Raw genomic sequence first — 23,537 nt, 5'->3', positions numbered from 1 at the left:
GAACAACATGGAAATTGCCATCTTTTATGCCTTAATCTTAAAAGCAACATCCTTTCATTTTTGCCATGTTCTTTTTGTTAGGTGCAATTCAGCACATCCAGTCTCTTCTCCAGGGGGACCACACAAGGCAGTAATAGAGGCAGAGATCATTGAGTGCCATCAAGAAGCCACCCAGCATAGGCATGTTACTTACGATAATGTAATCTAACAATAGCATTTCTTGACTATAGCTGTGTGCCAACTATGTTACTTAGGTTACTTGATTTAATTTTCACGGTTCTCCTGGAAATTTGTTGTAACTAATTTCATGTATATTTTTATTTGTTAAAATTTTTAATGTAAGTCATATATGCACATTAAAGTGGTTCAGAAAAGTACAAAAAGTAGTCTTCCTTTGACCTCCAAATCTCTTCCCTCAGAAGCAGCTACTTTTGATAATTTCTCATGAGTCCATTCAGAAATAGTCTTAATTCAAAAACAATGTTTGCGCCTTGCTGGTATCTTTTAAAAACAAGTTTAGATCAGCAGTTTTTCATTATTTCTGAGATGTGATACTCCATGTATGGATGTAATATAATTTATTGAGCCATTCTCTTGTGATGGACAGGGAGGCCTGGCATGCTGGGGTTCACGGGGTCTCAAAGAGTCGGACACAACTGAGCGACTGAACTGAACTGAACTTGTGATGGATGTTTAGGTTTCCAGTCTTGTGCTCTTATAAACACTTCTGCAGAGTGTAATGTCACTTTGATGTTTTATAAAGAAGAACTTGAACAAAGAGGTTTAAGGGCCTCAAGTTAAAAATCCCATGTAGAATAAGTGTTTTAAAGAATTAAAATGGTTTTCTCTTGTGACTGGGGGTAGAATGGAGCCCAGCTACAAGTGTTTAAGAAAGATCCCCAGGTGATTGTGATGTGGATTCTTAATTGATAAGTGTTGACTTGGATTATGGAGGCCAGAAGTATAAGGAACACAGTATATTAGGGAGATTATCATGGAAGCTATGGGCAAAATCACTTAATCAGAGACAGAGAAAGGAAAATCATCTAGATTTAGTGATAAAGTTTGATATAATATGAGGATGACTCAAGATCCTATGGTGTTTTCCAGAATTTTCATTTACTCAGTTGAGGAATGGGGCTTGGGGACCCATGTTGTATTTAATTCCCTGGAATATTCTCATGCGAAGCCAGAGTTGAAAATCACTAAGCAAAAACATAAGGTCTTTGTCTTATAATCATGAAATAAAATTAAAAGGATAACATTTTAAAGGGAATGAAATGAACAGTTTAGGTGTATGGTCTTTATTTTGTTGGCATTTCAATATACATGTATATTTCTGTGTAGTTATTTTTAGGCGATTTTGCTCCTGCTTTTTCTGACTGTGGCCTGTGGCTTGTAAGATCTTAGTTCCCTAACCAGGGATTGAACCCAGGCCCCAGCAGTGAAAGGGCTAAGTCCTAACCACTGGACTAGCGGGCAACTCCCTCTATGTAGTGTTTTTAACTTTTTTAAATTCACAGATAATTGTTCATAGTGATTCTGTCAACTTGGAAGTTGTGGCTAAAAGGTGTAGCCACCTGCCCATTCCCATACTCTGTATGCTTTTGCCGTGCTCTGTAGTCAAATCTGGCTAAGTGTCGGACACTTGGTATCTCACAACTCTTTGCATCAACCAAGCTTTGTATAATCATTGCCCAGGGCTTCACTGTTTTGCCTGTTAGTGCCCACAGTAGCTATTTGATTACAATCTGAAACCTTCCCTCACCTCTCTAACTTTACAAATTAGGAAATGGAGTCTAGTTACTTGCCTTGGGCCTTGAGGCTTGCTGACAAAGAGACTGAAATTAGTATTCTCAGCCATTGAATTTCCTGTACCTTATTAAGCTCCTCAAGTGTGTGTGCCCCAAAAGAAGACTAGTCAGTCTGCCTGAAGTGGAAACACTGTGGTTATGAGTGTCAATAGCCTATAGGCAGTCATGAAAAAAAAAAAAAGATTGTCTTGTTCTATCCTGAGGTTCAAGATAAAATAGAGAACTTCCAAGAACTGATTTTTAGAATGTAGTGATGTGAGAAGTATGCGGTGTAGGCCTTCTTTTTAAATGTTTTGCATATTTTGAAAAACGTCTATGATGAAACAGGTGGAATAATTGTTGAAACAACCAAATGGCAGTTGGAGTTGTGAGGGTTGTGGGTACAGGAAAAAGACCAGGATGAAGATTTAGATATCAGTTGTGAAAAGTTGTTACTGAATACTCATGAGATGAAATAAGGTTTCTAAGGAAGGAGGCCTGAAGTAGGAGGAGGAAGACAAACAGTTATTAAATGGACCATGATAATGTAGGACTATGAGGCCAAGAGAAGGTAGAGTTTGATAGTAAAGGAAAGAAATTTGATTAAAATTGAGTAACCAGGTGTTTGTATGCCAGTGAAGGGTGGTGACTTACTTCATTTCTGTATGTAATTGAAGAGAGAAATTGTAAAAGAGAAGTCTATATGAAAGAGACTGTTTTTTTTATAATCATTCATATTTGGAGATACCTCACCAACCAACTCTCAGTTTATTTTTCGTCCTCTTCTTAGCTTTTTCCCACATTTGCCTGTCTATTGTCTCTCTTAGCTTCCCTTCATCTATTTCTTCCAAACTTCCTAATTTTTTTGGTTGGGGGAAAGGACAAAGGGTAGTCTGTGTTTGTATTCTTTTGTGGCCAGAGTTTCCAGATACAGTCTTGAGGTATTCTAGAGAATCTTGGCAAACAGAGTAGAGAATGGAAATTCTCTCAGGTCTGAATGACCAGCCTGTCTGTCAAATAAGTAAACCTGTTGCAGTGGTTTTTGAAAAGCAGCCATAGGACATTCCTTAGAGTATGATAGGCATGCTTTTTTTGAAATACATACAATGGACATTTATATGAAATGGTTCTTATGATGTTTATATATGGCTGTAATCTCTGTATTCTCATATTCTAATGATTTTTTTTCCTAGGGTGCAAAAAAGAGTGCTATTGGTCAACGTATTGTGGCAACCCTACCGTATATCAAGCAAGAAGTTCCCATCATTATTGTGTTTAGAGCGTTAGGTTTTGTGTCTGACAGAGATATTTTAGAGCATATTATTTATGATTTTGAAGATCCAGAGATGATGGAAATGGTAATGTGCATGCAAAATGTATTCATAGTGTTTTTCAAGAGATTGAAAGTTACCGACTGTTGTTAATCCTAAAACACAAAAGAAAGCTGCTCTGAAGATCAATTTAGCTGTTGTAAACCCCATTCTATTTATTGTATAGCAAAAGCCTTCAGCCCTGCCTTGACTTCTTTGCCTGACAATTCTATGTAAAATTGACCTGAAAACTAGAGGAAGCCAGAGTTCATTGACAGCATAAGGAAGAAATAGTAATAAGGAAAATCATAAAGGCACACTAGTCTGATGCAGTTTAGTAAGGGGAAAAGAAGAGTTGATATCTTAAAAACAAACAAACAAAAAAAAACCACTTGTATTTTTAAACCATTTCAAACCTACAGAAAAGTTACAAATAACTCCTATTAGTCTGTGCCTGTATTTAGCAGCTGTTACTTTTGCCACATTTGTTTTAGGATTCTTTTTATCTATGTATATACATTGTTCTTTTCTGGATCATTTGAAAGTGAGTTTAGGCATCATGCCCCTTTATTCCTAAATACTTCAGTGTATATTTCGTAAGAATCAGGATATTTACTCACATAATCATAGTGCAGTTTTTAAAATTGGTATTTTGGTGTAGTATATACTGTTAACCTGGAGATCTTATTCAAGTTTTTGCCAGAGATATTGCTAATGTCCTTAATGGCATTTTTTTTCCTGGTTCAAAATCCAGTCACTCATCCATTACATGTTGTTTTTAATGTTTGCTTAGTCTCTTTTAATCTTCCCCTGTCTCTTTCTGTTGTTTCATACCACTGAAGTTTTTGGAGCGGGTAGGCCATTTATTTTATAGAATATCCTTCAACTTGGATTTTTCTGATATTTCCTCATGATTAGATTCAATTTACGCCATTTCTTGGCAGGACAAATCTAGAGATCACAGTGTGTGCTTCCCAGGGCATCACGTCAGGAGTCACGTGATGTCATTTTGTCCCATCATTGGTAATGTCAACTTCACAGCAGCAGCTGTTAAGTTCTTCCACTGTAAAGTTACTACTTTTATAGGAAGGTTTGTTGAGTCTAGATAAATATGCATTTCCTCATCAACCATCCTTGTCTAAGGAGTACTTGATATTCTTAAAATTGTCCTGAATTATCTAAAGTCTTTAAGACTGCAGAGAAATAAAGTAAAATATAGGCTAAACATTGGTTACAAAGTTAGAAAGTGAAGTATATTTTAGTTATTAGAGTATTTATTGATATGATTACATGACAAAATGGATTCTGTTTAGATTTTACTTTAAGCTTTTGGCAATAGTTACGCTTTTTTCCCCTTAATACTTAAAGATAAGTATTTAGATAGTTAAAAGAAAGGATAAACTTCTTAAACCAAGACTGACAACATTATGACACATATATTCATTTGAGCTTAGTTTGAGTGTTAAACTTCTCTAAATTGATTTTAGATATTTGAAAGGAACTTTTTAAAGCTATTGTTTATTAAAATGTAAAAAAAAAAACAAAACTCAAACCCACTGTGCTCTGTTATAATGGAATTATTTGTATTATTCTGGAAAGTATGATTGTCCATGCTGATCATTTTTTTCAGAGTTCCCTAGATCAATAAGATGTTTTTAAGTTCTAGGATTTTGTGGTTCCTTGAATTTCTAAATATATTTGCATATTTAGTTAGGTGTTCTTAGGGATATTTAACATATTATAAGTTGACAGTTGCCTTATCTTAAAGATAATTCAAAAATAATTTTGTTTTAATTAACGAATAGGTTAAACCATCACTCGATGAAGCTTTTGTCATCCAAGAACAGAATGTTGCACTAAATTTCATTGGTTCAAGAGGGGCAAAGCCTGGTGTTACCAAAGAGAAAAGAATTAAATATGCCAAGGAAGTATTACAGAAAGAAATGCTCCCTCATGTTGGCGTCAGTGATTTTTGTGAGACCAAGAAAGCTTATTTCTTGGGGTATGTCATATTTCATTGTTTTAAGTTCTTTGCCAAGATGTGTTGAGATGAAGTTTTTCTTAAAGCTGAAAATGTCAAAATTGATGTTTTCAATATATGTTAAAAAAAAAAAAAAGGAAAGCCAAAACCATGTGCTTTCTCTTTTTCTTTTTTAAAGGTACATGGTTCATAGGTTGCTGCTAGCAGCTTTGGGTAGAAGAGAATTAGATGACAGAGATCACTATGGAAACAAAAGATTGGACCTTGCTGGACCACTACTTGCATTCTTATTTAGAGGGTAAGAGATTATAGAATGATACTGTTAAAAGTAGATAAATTTCAGTTTAGATAGGTTACGGCACATGGAGATGCTAAAAAACTATCTTGGCATGCATAATGGGTACATGTGAAGTTAGCTACATTGTTTGCCAGTTGTGCAGTTTGGTTTTGCTTCACATCTGAGAATTTCAAGATTGTGGGAACGTTTATCACTTGTTTACATTTTATTCCTCTCCACCATTGCAAAGCATTTGAGAAAGCTCAGTTATTGATTGACTTTCTGAGTGCTGATATTGGAATTCTGTTAGTTCTACTTTGCAGTTTATAAAAACACAAAAGCTAGAGAGGAACCAGTGGTTGTGTCAGAATTAAGGTTATATACATGATTTTTATTTTATTCTTAATATGTTTTTATATTTTCTATAATGAACATATACTACTTCTATAATTGGAAAAACTTATTTGTAAAAATTATGTAGACAATTTAGCACAAAAATGATATTAGTGTTTTGTGCATGTTCTATTATTTATTGTGTTGTATATTAGAGTTTTTCAATCTTGTTTTTTACCACCCCACTAAGGACTGTCTTTCGACTATTTTTCCCTTACTGCTTTGCTTGTGTATGTTTTTGTACTGTATGTACATCTGTGCTTTTTATATAAAAAATAACCCCCCATCTCAACTACTTTTCGCCTCCTTGTGGGCAACAGTGTCCTTGTTAAAGAATTCATATTACAGACCTTGACACGTTTAAAACATTTTATTGGGCAGAATGTTTAAGAATTTGCTTAAAGAAGTACGGATCTATGCCCAGAAGTTCATTGATCGTGGAAAGGATTTTAACTTGGAATTGGCAATTAAAACAAGGATTATATCTGATGGCCTAAAATACTCTTTAGCTACTGGAAACTGGGGTGACCAAAAGAAAGCTCATCAAGCCAGAGCTGGAGTATCTCAGGTAAGGATGTCAACTGTGACTACAGGTTTGGTAAGAAAACATTACGAAACTAATAGAATCTTCATTTATTGAATGTAAATTGTTTTCCCTTTTTTTTTTCTTGGTTAGATATAAAAGCACTTGGAGGCTTTTGAATTATGAAAGTGAAAATTTTCTTAAGTTAGCTGTTAGCATTATTAAGAGATTTTAAAGTTTTGACTCTCATCAAGATATTTAATAAATTCACATAGGTTCTTAGGAGGTGAAACAGTCTATGTTCATGAAATTTTTGTCTTAAAAGTTCCATATTAGAAACCGATACTCAGGGGATAAATTATTTTGTGTAATGTAATACTTCTAAACTGATTTCTGTATGTTGCCCTGTTTTATGTACAGTGATTGCAGTACGTACTCTCAGAATGATTAATGGGGGAAACATTTTACAAAAATGTCTCACCAGGGGTTTTTATTTGTTTTTCCTAATTACTTTTCATATGAGATTTAAAACTTACCATGTACATGTTTAGCTTTATGGAAGGGATCTCCCCCTCATTTGCTTTGTTTTTTTTTTTAAAAACAAGCCTATACCAGTATCACCTGATTAATTGGGCATTCAGACATGAACTTTAACCTCCTAATTCCTGGAAGTCTAAGTATCTTAAGAATTATGGAAGGATGCTCATAACCCAGTTAAATTTCTAGTTTCTTTTAGTTTAGTAAGGATTTGTTGACTCTAGTTGGTGTTTGTGATGTTGGGTTCACAGGTTGATTCCAGCCCTCAAGGAGCTCACCATCTATTAGAGGAAACATTTGTCCTTATATATCTCACTATGCCTTGAGCGAATTACGATAAACGCCATCCTGCCGATTGAGTTCAGTTCCTGGGTTTTAAGATGTGCCAAGAGCTCTGTCACACATTGGATCTGCAAAGAATGAATAAAACATGATCCCTGATCTTTAGTAGCTTACAGTCTGTACTCAGAGATGGAAACAGATATTACAGCATGGTACAGGGAGTATTAAATGAGAGCTATGCATGCTTGCTCTGTGGGGATGCTGGAGAAAGGCATATAGCACTGCCTGAGAGTGTGAACAGAAATGTTTTCTTTAGGAGGTGGCATGTGAGCTGGCTCTTGAAGGGTAGTTGAGAAATAGCCCAAGCCCTGGAGGAGGGTAGAACCGATAGCTCATAGGAAAGCTGGAGAAAATTTCTTAATATCCTGAACAAAGGGACAGAGGGAGAAAAGGGCTCATGTATGTGGGAGGAGCTAGATCATTCTAGTGTTTTCAAATCAAAGTGGGAGAGTTAGAAACGGGTTGGAGAGGGGAGCGTGGGAACAGCTTGTAGAGGGGCATTCATTTTTGCTTTTTAGGTAGCTTCACAGTAAATGTCATTGTGGAGAAAAGATTTGAGAAGGGCATAGTTGGTGGCAGGAAGATTGTTGGAACAGGCTCAGTGAGAAATGGTTAGAGCCTGCAGTAGAACAGTTCTATGGAGGTAGAGAGTGGAGTCAGATTTGAGAAATATTAGGAAGTTTGGAAAGCTTTGTGATTAGATGAATGATGGAAAACTCCATAGAACAGAGAAAAGAGAACAGTTCTTCCTGGAGGTGATCAGATGTCTTCTATAGAAGTGGTAGAATTTCACCAAGCAGAGCAGAATGGGGAGTGCATTCCATCCTGTGGCAGTTGTGGAGGTGAGAAGTGTTCGGCAGTGTGGATGGAGTACAGGAGTCCTGAAGACTATAGTAGGGGAAGGTTGTCTGGGACTTGATTGAAAAGAGCTTCAGTGTCATGCTCCTTTAGCTGGTGGGGAACTGTCTAATATTTTTTAATTCAGTGAGTGATGTGAACTTACCTATATCTGTGTTATAATTCTGGTAACTGAGCAGAGTAGATTGGAGAGGACATTGCAGGGACTTACGAGCTAATGATAGTAGTACAGGTTGAGGTGAGGAGCTGGTTTTTTGCTGTGACGTTGGGAATGGACGGTTTAGTTTTGTCAGGAAGTTGGGAAATAGAGTTGACAGGATATGTTTATTGATGCATGAAAGGAGGAAGTCAGAGACAAAGATATCATGAGATTTCTAGGTTGGGAGATAAAGGGAAGGGTGACACCATTAACCATGATAGGAGATTTAGGAAGAGGAAGGAGGATGGATTGTTGTAATGTGGGGAAAGAGGTGATGTGTTATTAGGTACATTGAGATTGTGTTGATTACTTTATATCTCTCTAAATATTACCGTACTTACACAAGTATTACCTTGTTTAGTGTTCTGTAAATATTGAATCTCTTTGTTGGGTTCAGAGGCCTCAACCTGGAAAAAGTTCTGGGATGGGTTAGTGATGTTTGCTATGGTCAAAGGAATGAGAGTTGGTAGCATATAACACTTAGTGGCTGATGTTTGCTAAGTACTGTTCTAGGTACTGGGATACAACAGAGTAAAAAAAAAGTTAAAAAAACCCCACTAACATCCAAATGTTTGGAGATAGGCCATAAAACATTTATGTGACATGTTAGAACTGTATGTCATATATTTGCCATCCTTGCTATAAGGGTCAGTTAAGTTACAAGAGTGAACAGAATTATCCAGGGCAGATTGGAGAAAGGAAGGATGGAAACTGTTGGACACTGAGTGGATTATATGTGAAAATATGACTTTGCCTCATTTTAGTATTTGCCAAAAATACGATAGTGTAACAGAAATGCCCAAGCTCTATAAAGATTTGTTATTGTTTTCTAGGTATTAAATCGCCTGACTTTTGCATCTACTCTTTCTCACCTGCGTCGTTTAAATTCTCCCATTGGTAGAGATGGCAAACTAGCAAAACCTAGACAATTGCATAATACATTATGGGGAATGGTGTGTCCTGCTGAGACCCCAGAGGTAATACATTAGAATTTATGTTCAAGACAAAAAGTACAAGAATTATCATGTAGAGTATAATTACTTTTATAAGTAACTTTTAATTTTATTTAATTATCTAAGTGTAGTATAGAACTAAGATATTATAATTTTGTTTTTAGGAAGTAAGAATATATTCTGAAATCAAATTGGAGGGGAAGTGTGGAAAAGAATTTTGAAAGGCATGTTAAATCAGTATGAGTAATATGTACTTTATTTATTCCAAGGGCCATGCTGTAGGACTTGTGAAGAATTTAGCCCTGATGGCTTATATTTCAGTTGGATCTCAACCTTCTCCAATTCTGGAATTTTTAGAAGAATGGAGTATGGAAAATTTAGAAGAAATTTCTCCTGCAGCTATTGCTGAGTGTGTATAGATGCAATTAAAAAAAGAAACTTGTTAATTTTTGGTTATAGCTTATTACAGAGTTACTAAGTACAAAATACTTTTGGTTTTCTATTTTAGTGCAACCAAGATTTTTGTTAATGGCTGTTGGGTTGGAATACATAAAGATCCTGAACAACTTATGAACACGCTACGGAAGCTGCGGCGTCAGATGGACATCATTGTGTCTGAAGTAAGAATCTTTAACTATTTAAGAGGACATGATCTCTGGGATTTCTGAACGAGGCATAAGTCTAAGTGAAAGTTATCTTTACATTGATACCTTTCTTGAACTGGTGTCCTTTGAATTTTAAAGTGCATTGTCAAAAGTCTAGATAATGTTTTGAGCTAGATTTAATAATAAGGTATTGTTCACTTTAATGCCTTAGATATATGCATCTAAAGTTTTGACATGTAATTTATTATTAAATTATATTTTGGAATTCAGATTACATTTTGGAATTCAGATTACATTTTAAAGTGTATTCTTTTGAGAATCTTTTTGTGAAGCTGACAGTGCTTTTAAAGAAGGAATGATCATCTCTGATAACTTCCTTTGTTGGAATCCAGAGATTGATTCTTGAAATGTGATACACCTCTATTAGATTCTTTTATGTTTAGGTGGATGTGAAGTGCTCTGGGTATAGGATTTTTTTTTTTAATCATCAAAATACCAAATGAACTTTATTCCTCCCCAAAATATGGCTTTTGCTTTCAGTGTAATACACTGAGGGCTGGGCTCAGGCTTTTTTTTTAAATTTTCCCAAATCTGCACCTTTGGGTCTTTCTGGATGAAAGTGGATTTGGAGAGAAACTAACACACTTAAGCTGGCCACCTGTCTACCTAGCAAAGCAGAGAATCAAGGTTTGGCTGCTCCAAGGCTTCGTCTAGCAGGCAGACTCTGGGTTTTGAGCCAGGGGTATTCAGAGCTTGAAGTCAGGAGCCGCTTGCTTCACTTGAGGGCAGCGGGCAGCGATAAGAGAAAGCCCAAGAACCAGCATTGTGTTTTTTATGATTGAGAATTTTGTTAATGCCATTTGTTTCTGTTGAGGTTTGCTGTGGTCTCTAGGATAAAATTTAAGTTCTTCATGCTGTTTAGGCCTCTTTACCTTTCCATGGGCCTTTTCCCTCAACCTGGAATGATTATGCTCCCTATCCCATGCCTCCTCAAAAACGGGTAATAGGGATAAGGTGTTTTTTACTTTTTTTTTTTAAGATAAATCTCACTAATTCTGAAAAACTCTAGTATTAACTCTTGTCTTCTTCAGGATACTTTACCTGACCCCCCAGTTTGATTTAGATCAGAGGTTGGCAAACATTTTCTTTAAAGGACCAGATATTAAATATTTTAGTCTTTGTTCACCTTACAGTGTCTGTTGTGTATTCAGCTCTGCTGTTGTAGTGAAAAGTAGCTGTAGACAGTACACAAATCAATGTGACTTTTTTTTTTTTTTTTTTAAATAGATGGCAGGTAAGGGCAGATTTGATCTGTTGGGCTCTTCACTGAACCCCTGATTTAGACCTATCTCTGTGACTATATCGGAGAAGGCAATGGCACCCCACTCCAGTACTCTTGCCTGGAAAATCCCATGGATGGAGGAGCCTGGTAGGCTGTAGTCCATGGGGTCGCTAGGAGTCAGATACGACTCAGCGACTTCACTTTATTTTTTCACTTTCATGCATTGGAGAAGGAAAAGGCAACCCACTCCAGTGTTCTTGCCTGGAGAATCCCAGGGACGGTGGAGCCTGGTGGGCTGCCGTCTATGGGGTCGCACAGAGTCGGACACGACTGAAGCGACTTAGCAGTAGCAGCTGTGACTATATATAGCATATTTTCCTTGAATAAGTTATGACAAAATGCATATACCAGATAGTAACTATTGATTTATGTGCCTGCTTCTCTCACTATACTGTTAATGTCTCAGAGGCAAGGAATGTGTCTTAATATGACTTTGTATTTTCAGTTCTGAGTGTGGTGCCTGATATGTAGTGTCTGACAGTGAGTGTTTGTTTGAACTATAAATCGGCCCTGTGTCCTTGAACTGGGCTGTTTAATCTCCTATTGGAGAATGTTGTTAGGAGCCTCTTAGTAGGAGAATTGTATATATTTTTTAGGAGTCTAGTACTTGTTCTTTTCCTTTATGTTTTCTGATAACCAGAGATTCTCATCTTATCCATTTCTAACTTTAGCTTTGTGTTGGACCTGTTAGGCTTTCCTGTCAGTAGTCTTCTCGAGAACACCTATTTCCTTTGGAATACAAGATTCTGTTTGGCCTTTGAGGAGACACAGCTCAGTTTATATCTTTCTGTTAAGACAAAAGAGCTATATTCTGTTATTGTAATATAATATTTTATATTCTATTAGGAATTCTCTAAGGATTCAAGGAAAGCATTTGAGAATGCTGTTCTTGGTGTGTTTGCTCATACACACAGTTTCATCTCAGAGTTTTTCTAAGGATGGGAAGTGGGCTAAGAATGTGGGACATTTTCTTTTTCTTGGCTTTTGACTCTTTACACTTTGGGAGAACTTAGTGTTTTTTGATTAAGCTTTAATGATTTGCTGTTGTTTTAAAACTGAATAATCCAAACTTTTTCTTTAAATAAACCCAATCTTTTTTTTTCCTATGGCTACGTTATGTGGCTTGTGGGTCTTAGTTCCCCCACCAGGTATTGAACCTCGGCCCCAGCAGTGAAAACGCAGACCAACAGGGAATTCCCTACCCAATCTTTTCTTTAATAAAAGTATCCAGTTGTTATTTCACTTTTTGAAAGTACTTTTATGTAGAAATACCAGTCTATTTTTCCATTTCCTAACTCATTAGCAATTCATTTCTTAGTTGACTTTTAAGATTATGTATTAGATCTTGAAAATTCACTGGAAATTTTTATTTGTTTACTTCTTGATATTGGCACTTCAAATTCTATAGTGCTTTTAATACTGTGTTCTTTATTGTAAATTTTTCCGAAATACTTTTGATATTTTCCAGGAATATATTTTCTAGCACTATCCAGTAGAAATGCAATGTAAGTTACATAGACAATTAAATTTTTGTAGTAGTCATGTTAAAAAAATTAAGGAAAAAAAAAAAAAAAGGTATTTCCTGGTGGTCCAGTGGTAGGACTATGTGCTTTTTCTGCTGAGGGTATGAGTTCAGCCCCTGCTCGGGGAACTAAGATCCCGTGAGACACGTTGTGTGGCAGAAAAAAGAAAAGATAAAAAGAAATAGATGAAAATAAATGTGTTTTATTTAGCTTAATACATCAAAAATAGTACAGTTTCAACATATAATCCATGGAAAATTATTAGTGATAAATTTTATCATTGAAATTCAGTAAGTAGTTTACACTTAAAGCATATCTCCTTTTAGAATGGTCACATTTCAGGTGCTTAGTAGTGACCTGTGGCTAGTGACTGCTTTATTAGACATATAGATTTTAAACCATTTGCTGATAGACTATCATGAGAAGTCAGGCTTACAATTGGGAAAGCTTGATTGAAGCAGTGACACAGGGCTGGATATTGAAAGATTACACAGTGAAGTATATGTAATTATCAGAGACAAAAATAAGAAATTGTCACATACTAGTGTTTTGATATCCAAAATACATTTTATTCACATTTTATTTTGCATGACATTACTACCAGATGTTGTTCAGCTCTATAATTATCAAGGTTAAATATTTATCTTCTATAAAATTTTAAATTATACCTAGGTTTTTAGCATATTGAACAATGATCAACTAAGATCTATTAGTTTTATCTGATAATTTATTAATGTTATTTTATTTCAGCCTTAATGATACAGAGAAGATATAAATTCATGAGACTATTTTGTCTTCTTATGTGTAGGTTTCTATGATCAGAGATATTCGAGAGCGGGAGATTCGGATCTATACAGATGCAGGCCGTATTTGTAGACCACTTCTAATTGTGGAAAAACAAAAGCTGCTTTTGAAGAAGAGACACATTGATCAATTGAAAGAGAGAGAATATAACAATTACAGGTGAGAACATGCAGTTAGGAAAAAAAATGAGATATAATTAACATGACATAAAACATTTTAAAGTATGTCATTGAGTGGTTTTTAGTATAGTCACAAGATAGTACAACCATTGCCACTGTCTAATTCCAGAATATTTTCTTTGACCCAAAAAACAAAGAAACTCTGAACTCATAAGCAATTACATTTGGTGTTCTTAATTTTTCTTAAGTAAGAGACTTGGGGCTTCCCTGGTGGCTCAGACGGTAAAGAATCTGCCTGTAATTCAGGAGACCAGGTTCAGTCCTGGGTTGGGAAGATACCCTGGAGAAGGGAATGGCTATCCACTCCAGTATTCTTGCCTGGAGAATTCCATGGACAGAGGAGCCTGGCAGGCTACAGTCCAAGGGGTCGTTATCAGTTGTATACAACTGAGTGACTTAACACTTTATTTCAAGAGACTTGTATGGTCTTATTTAAGAATAAAAGTCTTTGTGACATGGTAAAGACTATCTCTACTAATAAAAAATGACCTACATAGGACTCTGAGCTTCCACTGCTTGGAGGGGACTCAGGTTTGATCCCTGGTCGGGGAACTGGAATCCCACATGCCATGTGGTATGGTCCAAGAAAAAGAAATAACCTATGTGATGAAGTAATATATAACATAATATGAACAATATACTCAATTTAATAAAAAGAATCTTTTACAATTTATTATTAGTGATATATGAATGTATATAGTTTTGTTGTAAAAAAATTCAAAAAATAGATGTAATAAAATATATAAAAGCCTCCAGTTCACACCTTCCTTTTCAAAAGTAAGTACTGTTACCAACTGGGGTATATATTCCTCCAGACCTTATTCTTTGTTTTTATATACTCACCCCCTAGCCTCACAAGTAGGTTCTTTAGATCAGAGCAGATAAAAACAAACTAGTAGTAGTTACAGAGCCATACTTTATGTGTATTGTTCAGTAACTTTTTTTCCCCCACTGTTAACAATAATATACGTATTTTAAGACTCTTCCTGTATGAGTACATACAGATACAGGAATACTTTTTATTAAGTAGGGAGCCTAGTTAACTAAGATAGTTGAGGAAGCAAGGAAATTAAATGAATTCTTCTTTAGTTGGCAGGATCTTGTGGCCAGTGGGGTGGTAGAATATATTGATACTCTTGAAGAAGAAACAGTGATGCTTGCAATGACCCCAGATGATTTACAGGAGAAAGAAGTAGCTTATTGTTCCACATATACACACTGTGAAATTCATCCATCAATGATTCTTGGTGTCTGTGCCTCTATTATTCCTTTTCCTGATCATAACCAGGTTGGTACCAGTTTTTAACTATGCTTTGTGAGGAACTGGGGGGAAGTAAAATAAAAATTAGAAATTAGTCTATAGTTTCTTCTGAAAGAAAAGCCTTGTACTGTAAAGGCTATGGATTACAGCATTTAATATGTGTAATTCTTGTGTTTGACTCTTAAGAGCCATAATTGCTTATTCCAGAAAAAGTAGAAACTTTACCAACCATATTTCTGATTTATGAAGTACCCTGTAGAGTCTGTTTATTTATTTAGAAGTAAATTTTCATGGATTGTGCTTTTCATTTCTACTTTTAGTCCCCTAGAAACACATACCAGTCTGCTATGGGTAAGCAGGCTATGGGGGTTTATATCACCAATTTTCATGTTCGTATGGATACGTTGGCCCATGTTCTGTATTATCCTCAAAAACCACTTGTGACTACACGGTCTATGGAGTATCTGCGATTTAGAGAGCTGCCAGCAGGTATGTTCAGTTTTGTTCTACATTTTGTAAGATCCTGCCATGGTTAAGGCATTTTTGTGGGTGCTTTGAAGAATTACTAAAATGCATATGACACAGTCTCTGTTCTCATAGAATTTACAATGTGGCAGGAAAATATGAGCACAATTAAATAAAAAGGTAAATGTGTGGAAAGTATTATGATGGAGATACAGACTCCTTTGGAAGCACAGAGTGAAAGAAATGATTGATTCCTATTGGAGTCTAGTGCCAATTTCATGGAGGAGGTAGCATTTGACCCAGAGTAAAGTTGATGAAAGAGTAATTGAATTTGAGAGGTGGTTTGAACTAGGGCCTAGACGCATGAAGGCAACTGTCAGTACTTAGTCAGTTTAGTGTGGCTGGAGTGTAAATGCATGGGAATGGTACTTGATCTCATGAGATGGAGACAGCGTGTTGAATTTTATTTTGAGAATGAAAATGTCTAGCCTTTTTGAACAAGGAAGTAATACAAATGGAAGTGTATTTTGGATGTCGTGCTGGCTTGCCACCTAAAAAATAGAGTCAGATATGGTATTAAGTAGGGAGGTAACTTAGAGGTTCTTGCAGTGGTCTAAGTGAGAATTGGTACCGTTCTTACTAAGAAGTGAAAAAGTATAAGGAGTTGAAACACCTGTTGGAATACATTTGATAGGACTTGATTACTGTTTGGATGTGAAATTATGAAGAGAGGAAAGAAAGGAATTGGAAATATTGTTGGTCTTCTTGGCTTGGGTGATCTAGCAGAGAGAGAGACTATTAATAAAATAATATTGGGAGCATGTTAGAAGAAAGAAGAGGTGTTATTTTTAAAATTAATTTTTATTGGATTATAGTTGATGGTACAGTATTGTGTTAAATTCTGCTGTACAGCACGGTGAGTCATACATACATCCATTCTCTTTGGATTGAAAGAAGAGGTTTTAGAGGTAAGATAACAAGTTCAGTTTTTGACATGTTGATTTTGAGTTGCTGCCACATCATCTCAGGAATGATCTTCCAACAGTGAGTTGCAAATATAGTTAGAAGAAATGTCAAATCAAGAGCTGTGAAGTTTTTGATATGTTAATGATAAATTATAGATGACTGAAATTGCTCAGGGAAAATTCAGAGTGAGAATAAAGTCAGAGACAGCCAGAACTTAGGGAAAAGAAATCAGGAGAAGAGATTTGAGATGAATCTGATAAGGAGAAAACCCTGGAATTTCCAGGAAGAGATTTCAGAGCAACAGTTTCTTGAAATAGTGCAGAGAAGTCTGAAGGGTATAAGAGAGTTGAATATAAAGGAGACAGCATGGTTCTTCCACACAGTTGCTGTCTTACCATATTATTAGCAGAATTTTGGCTTTGACTGTGGATAACATTATTTATTAAAGTGTACCTTGTAAATAGTGGCTTTAAATCATTTACTGTAATATGGGATCTAGCATTTTGATAGCAGATTCTCACAGCTTAGAATGATTTAAGAGTCCTCCACAAGGGGTTACTCTTGTCTAGAAAAAGAAACTAGAAAAGCAGAATCTGTTACTCTGTCTGCAGTGTGCCGGAATCTTTGGTCTGTGTTTGCAGTGCCGGTGTTTTCTTGACATTTAGATGATAGTTTCTTTATGGCTAGAGAAGAAAAGAAATATTGGTGAAGGATTGAATTTGAAATAGAATGTTCCTTTGGCACTGGTATGAAGTGGTAAGGGCATGGCTGGTAGGGACCACATGCCTTTCAGTTTTGTTACTGCTTCATGCCTTAATCTTGTTAGCTATTTTAAAACTTTATTTTGAGATAATTTAAAGCTTGCAGAAAAGTTGCAAGACTATTAAAAAGAACTCCTGTATACTATCCATCTAGATTTCTGGGTTCACATTTTACCACACTTGCAGTGTTCTTTCCCTTTTACTTCCTAAACCTTTTGAAAGTAAGTTGCAGGCCTGGAAGCCCCATCACTCTTTAATTTTTCAGTGTATATTTTCTAAAAACAAAGATATTCTGCACAGTACATCTGTCACCATCAGGGAGTCAGCACTGATCCCCATCTAATCAGTAGTCCCCAAATTCAGATTTTGTCAGTTGTCCTCATAATGTCCTTTATGGGTCTAGGGTCTAATCCAGGATTCTGCATGTCTCTTTAGTCTGAAACAGTTCTTTGGTCTTTCCTTGTCTCTTATGACCTTCACATTTTTGAAGAGTCCAGTCAAGTTAATTTATACATTGTCTCTCAATTTCAATTTGACTGTTGTTTCCTGTGGTTTATATTCAGGTTATGAATTCTTGGCAGGGCTAACAGAAGTGGTGCTTCATTCTTAGGGCATCATGTCAGGAGGCATATGCTGTCTCTATGTCCCATTGTTAATGATTCTAACTTTTATCATGTAATTAAGATAGTGACTGTCAGGCTTCTCCACATTTTATGAAGTATAAGTATTGTGTACTTGCTGAGTTCGATTCAGTCACTCAGTCATGTCCCACTCCACGACCCCATGGACTGCAGCATGCCAGGCTTCCCTATCATGAACTCCTGGAGCTTGCTCAAACTCATGTCCATCAAGTTGGTGACGCTACCCAACCATCTGATCCTCTGTTGTCCCCTTCTCTTCCTGCCTTCAATCTTTCCCAGCATCAGGGTCTTTTCCAGTGAGTCAGTTCTTTGCATCAGGTGGTCCAAGTATTGGAGTTTCAGCTTCAACATCAGTCCTTCCAATGAATATTCAGGACTGATTTCCTTTAGGATGGACTGATTGGATTTCCTCGCAGTCCATGGAACTCTCAAGAGTCTTCTCCGACACCACAGTTCAAAAGCATCAATTCTTTACTGCTCAACTTTCTTTATAGTCCAACTCTCACATCCATACATGACTATTGGAAAAACCATAGCTTTGACTAGACGGACCTTTGTTGGCAAAGTAATGTCTCTGCTTTTTAATATGCTGTCTAAGTTGGTCATAGCTTTTCTTCCAAGGAGGAAGCATCTTTTAATTTCATGGCTGCAGTCACCATCTCTGATTTTTGAGTCCAAAAAAACCGCAACAAAGTCTGTCACTGTTTCCATTGTTTCCCCATCTGTTTGCCATGAAGTGATGGGATCGGATGCCATGATCTTAGTTTACTGAATGTTGAGTTTTAAGCCAGCTTTTTCACTCTTCTCTTTCACTTTCATCAAGAGGCTCTTTAGTTCCTCTTCACTTTCTGACATAAGGGCAGTGTCATCTGCATATCTGAGGTTATTGACATTTCTTCTAGCAATCTTATTAAGTAAGTAATAAGTCTTTGTTAGAAGATACTTTGAGAGGATGTAAATATCCCATTTTTTATCTCACTTTCTGCCATTAGTTTACTGTGTAAGTGTTGCCAAATGGTGATCTTCTAATTTTATCATTCATTCTTTTTTGATGCTGAAATTTGATGCTGAAATTCCAGATTTTCCAGTGAGAGCGTCTTCAAGATGACTCCATTAGGTCCTCCTCATTCTTTAAGCACTTCTTACCTTTTGTTTCATCTTGTGCCTTTCTTCCCCTAAACTTGGACTTGGCCATTTCTTCTTTTAGTGAAGGATAGTTTGTGGAAACCAAAATCTGGGTGCTGGGCTTGGTCCTTGGTATTAGAGTGTCATCATTTCTAGGTCCTCTCAGCTGCTGGAGCTAGGAAAATATATGTATGCATATACTCCTCTCACTTTTAACTATTTTTATATCTATATATACTAAAGAACTGTGAGTTTATACCATATCTCCCAGTACAACACTGTAGTGTTTGTTTTAGAACTCCATTCTCTGACAGTGAGAAACCTGGCTCCCATTGTCCCCAGTTTGTTGAGTTATTTGCTATGTCTACTGATGTAATGCCAGTCCACTCCGGTACTATGCCTGGAAAATCCCATGGACAGAGGAGCCTGGTAGGCTACAGTCCATGGGGTCGCAAAGAGTTGGACTCGACTGAGCAACTTCATACACATTGATGTAACCAATCTCCTGACCCTCCTGGCTAAATAATTAGCTCTGTCCCTGCCTGATATGCCAGCTGCATTGACCAGATTCTAATCTCTAAGGGGAAGGGGCAGATTGGGTTATCTTAAGTGATCTTTTGATTAGTATCATTCCTATTTTATAGGGTACTGTTACCTTGGATGGTATCTTCTGGGAGCAGAGATCCTTGTGACAGAAGTTCACCTTGATTTAAAGTGGCTCAGGGTACTTAGAGCTTCCTTAGTGCTGAGCTGAGGTTTGAAGTGGGTGGGGACAGCCTGACTGACGGATGAACTGTAATGCTGGATTTCACATGTTGATAGTCTTTGGGATAACAGATAATGTTTTAAAAATTCCTGTTATTTTTTGAGCAGTTTGTGAAATACCATCCAAAGTACTTCACACATATTACTTCTAAGCATCATAAAAGTTTTGTGATGTTTTTTCACCTACAAACTGTCTCAAAGCTTTTGTGGTGATTAAATGGTTATATCCACTTAAAACTCATAGCTTTGTGCTTACCAGTTAATAAGGGAGAAATAAATGTTAATTGATTAGTAATAGTGGTGGTTGTATCTTCTCTGTTTTACAGATGTGGAGACAGGATCAGAAAGGTTATTTGCCCGAAGTTGTACAACTTAATTTGTAAACCCGGAATGCAAACTGGCTTTTTTTTTTTAAGACCAGAAATAGGTCTTTCCTCCATTTTCCTTTTTTGTTCTCTTTCCTCTTCACTACACTGTTTTTTGATTTGGGGCTTTTAAGCTAAGAAGAAAGTATTAGAAATAAAATTCAGAAGTTTACTGCTTTTAGCTAAATTTATCTGATCTTTCAGACTTGCCTGCGTACCTTGGATAAAGGTTGTAGGATGGAGGAGGTTGCTTCCTGGGATGCAGTAGATGTAGCGTGTATGGGCTATCAGGGGTTGTTGCAGCAGAGGAGGAAAGCCCTACAAGGGCCAAGACCATTTAGCATCTACAGGCTCTGTCACCTGGACGAGAGGGAGGGCCATAGGGTAGCACTGTATGTCGTGAGGATGTGCAAGGGAAATCTTGCCCATTCCATGTATCACAAACGTCACGTTAAGTCCTCCTGCTGGCTTCCATAGCAGTAGAAGCATATCACATCTCCTGAGACCCTGGGATTTCTGCAAATGTCATCTATCTTCAGATCCCCCCTACCTTGAGGATCCTGCATCTTTATGTACTTTCTCTGCATTATACAGCTTGACCATGTTGATGGATAGTTACGTTGCTTCCATACCTTAGCTATTATAAATAGTGCAGTTATGAACACTGGGGTGCATGTATGTTTTTGAATTCACGTTTTCATCTTTTCTGGATATATGCCCAGGAGTGAAATTGCTGGATTATGTGGTGACTCTTGTTTTGTTTTGTTTTTTCTTTAGTTTGCTAATATTTTGTTGAGGATTTTTGTGTCTGTGTTCATCAGGCATACTGGCCTGTAATTTTCTCTTTTTGTGGTATCTTTCTCTGGTTTTGATATCAGGGTCATGGTGATCTCATAGAATGAATGAGTTTAGGAGTGTTCTGTTCTCTGCAACTTTTTGGAATAGTTTCAGGAGGATAGGTCTTAATTCTTCTCTAAATGTTTGCCTCTGTAGCCATCTGTTCCTACTCTTGTCTGTTGGAAATTTGAAATCACAATTTCAATTTTAGTACTTGTGATTTGTCTGTTCGTATTTTCTAGTTCTCCCTGGTTCTGTCTTTTTCTAAGAAGTTGTCCGTTTCTTCTAGGTTGTTCATGTTACTGGCATATAGTCACTTGTCGTCATCTCTTCTGACTCCTTATATTTGTCAGTTGTAGCTTGTCTGTTTTCATATCTAATTTTTGATTTGTGCCCTCACCCTTTTTTTCTTGATGAGTGTGGCTAAAGGTTTATCGGGTTTTTTTTGTCAATACTTGATATTTTAAGTCTTAAGGTCTCATTAAAAATAGTTTTGGCAGTAGCAACTAAATAAAATTGAGGTAGAAAAGATAATACCACTTTTCTTTGTAGTACAGGGAGAGGATCTAGGAGCAGAGCAGGGCTGCGAAGAGAGGAACAGGGTAGTACCAGGTCAAACTTAAAGTCAGGAGACAAGAGCTGGGACCTGATGCTATTGCTTATTAACTTTGAGATCATGGATAAGTTTTATTTTGTTAGATCTTTCTAATAATGCAAATAATAATACTTGCCTTGTTTATGGCACAGGGTTCTGGTGAGAATCATGAAACCTGGTTGGGGGAGGGACTTTATAAATATACGGTTACATGTATATAATCACTGACTAGAAAGTGGATACAGTGGGAGTGACTACTATTAGGATTTGCTTATATTAAACATTTAACCATCAGAGTCGTTTTCTCACAGATTGCTCTTGCAGGAGGAGTAGACTTTGACAGTTACCATGGTGAAAGCATTTGCGGTAAATATAGTTAAATAGGATAGATTTAAAAGAAAGAGGTGATTTTTCTTTGTTTCTCATGTGATGCTTTAATGTTTGCTATTTGAATATACCACAGGTATCAACTCAATTGTAGCCATTGCATCATACACTGGATATAATCAAGAAGACTCTGTTATCATGAATCGTTCAGCTGTAGACCGCGGCTTTTTCAGGTCAGCTATTTATAACAGCTTCCAAAATACAGATATAGTGGAAATATTAATATTTTAATTTTTTAAAAAAGTTTTTAAAAAATAAATGTGGGAACTTCCCTGGTGGTCCAGTGGTTAAGACTCTGTACCTCCAATGCAGAGGGCATGGTTCCCCTGTATCCCCTGTATCACCTGTATTCCCCTGTATCACTAACACCCCATGTATCACGTGGTACAGCCAAAAAGAAAAAAAAAGGTATGACGTGTGTGTCAAAATTTTTTGAATGTTAGGCAAGAAGAAATGTTGATCTGACAGCAGAGAAATTTTTCTGTTAAGATAGGTAATCTGTCTCCATTCATAAAACTTTGTGGATACCTGTCAGACGTAGATTGTTGTATGGTTGCCTGCATAGGGGTTAAAATGGTGAAATCAGCTCCAAAAAGTAAAGATAAACCTAAGAGTTTTAGGACCCTTAAATAACTACTATTAAAATTATAGTGTTTTCTTTTTCAGTCTTATTTTCTGTTATTCAGTTTGATTGTCGAACATTAATCACAAATCCATGGCATGTGAAAATTGGTTAAAAAACTGAGAATTTAGAAGAGAGGATAGATTTTTTCTGTATAGTTGTCAGAGGATATCAGACCAGAGTTGGATATTATAGCTTAATATCATAAATTTCTCAATAGAAATACTGGGGCAGATCCTGGGTGACCATCTCTGAGAGTTGTTATGGGAGGGATTCTTATATTGGTCGAGGGTTGGACTTAGTATTCCTGTTCTCATAGTTCAAGCTGTGTTAAGGATCAAATGTTACATGGGTGACCTGTGTAATAGCTCTTAGGACTTAAGTTTGACCCTTCATACAGTTAACTCCTGTCCTAGATTCATAGTTTAATTGCTGTGGTTAAAATTACCAGATATCAACTAAGTAAAAATTATTGGTTATGTTCTAAGTTGTATTATTAAAGGAAAATAAAGTTCACTTTAGAACCATGTATTTTTAGGTCTGTTTTCTATCGATCATACAAGGAACAGGAATCTAAAAAAGGGTTTGATCAAGAAGAAGTTTTTGAGAAGCCTACACGTGAAACTTGCCAGGGTAAGTGATACTGACAGTGAAATTATGGAATTCAAAGTTAACTCCTGATTAGTTTTTCTGGGTTTTGTCTTCCCACCCTCCTCTATGCAGTGTGACAGTATGTTTGCTAGTCATTCTTAGAGCTTATATTTAAGGAAATAGATATATTTGCCAGAAGTCTTTATACCTGGAGTGGGCTTGCTATAGTCCTTCTATTCTGCTAGGTCTGTTCTTCTGTCCTTTTATTCTGTTAGGTCTATTCTTCTATTCTTCATTGAGGAAAGGATTTAGGAAAGAAGAGAGGCCATATAATTGCATGGGACACACCCAGCCTCATTCTCACTTGTACCGTGTCCTGTCCCTTAGTTTACATATTTTCATGGGAACTTCCTCCACTCTTCACATACTGATGTGACCATAGTGTTTGTCTGGCCACAGTGTATGTATATATTTAGCAGATAAATAGTGAGAGAATGTCTACAACTTTGTTTCTTCTGAAAAACTCAGATTTATTTT

General features: G+C 36.5%; 1 protein-coding gene across 1 annotated transcript in view; it reads left to right on the top strand.

Moving 5' to 3' along the window:
- The window catches only part of POLR2B (RNA polymerase II subunit B), a 46,115-nt gene that overhangs the window by 15,412 nt on the left and 7,166 nt on the right, over positions 1–23,537 (top strand). The window contains exons 7-18 of the mRNA XM_006058366.3: positions 2,987–3,151; positions 4,909–5,105; positions 5,263–5,382; positions 6,136–6,322; positions 9,047–9,190; positions 9,436–9,575; positions 9,675–9,786; positions 13,445–13,599; positions 14,709–14,907; positions 15,201–15,369; positions 21,864–21,960; positions 22,948–23,042. Coding sequence (XP_006058428.1) covers positions 2,987–3,151; positions 4,909–5,105; positions 5,263–5,382; positions 6,136–6,322; positions 9,047–9,190; positions 9,436–9,575; positions 9,675–9,786; positions 13,445–13,599; positions 14,709–14,907; positions 15,201–15,369; positions 21,864–21,960; positions 22,948–23,042 — 1,780 coding nt within the window. The remainder of the gene's footprint in view (positions 1–2,986; positions 3,152–4,908; positions 5,106–5,262; positions 5,383–6,135; positions 6,323–9,046; positions 9,191–9,435; positions 9,576–9,674; positions 9,787–13,444; positions 13,600–14,708; positions 14,908–15,200; positions 15,370–21,863; positions 21,961–22,947; positions 23,043–23,537) is intronic.

This window comes from Bubalus bubalis, chromosome 7 (assembly GCF_019923935.1).
Source record: "Bubalus bubalis isolate 160015118507 breed Murrah chromosome 7, NDDB_SH_1, whole genome shotgun sequence".
Taxonomy (NCBI): Eukaryota; Metazoa; Chordata; class Mammalia; order Artiodactyla; family Bovidae; genus Bubalus; species Bubalus bubalis.
Note: the sequence above shows the minus strand (reverse complement) of the source record. Positions and strands in the feature narration are given on the sequence as shown.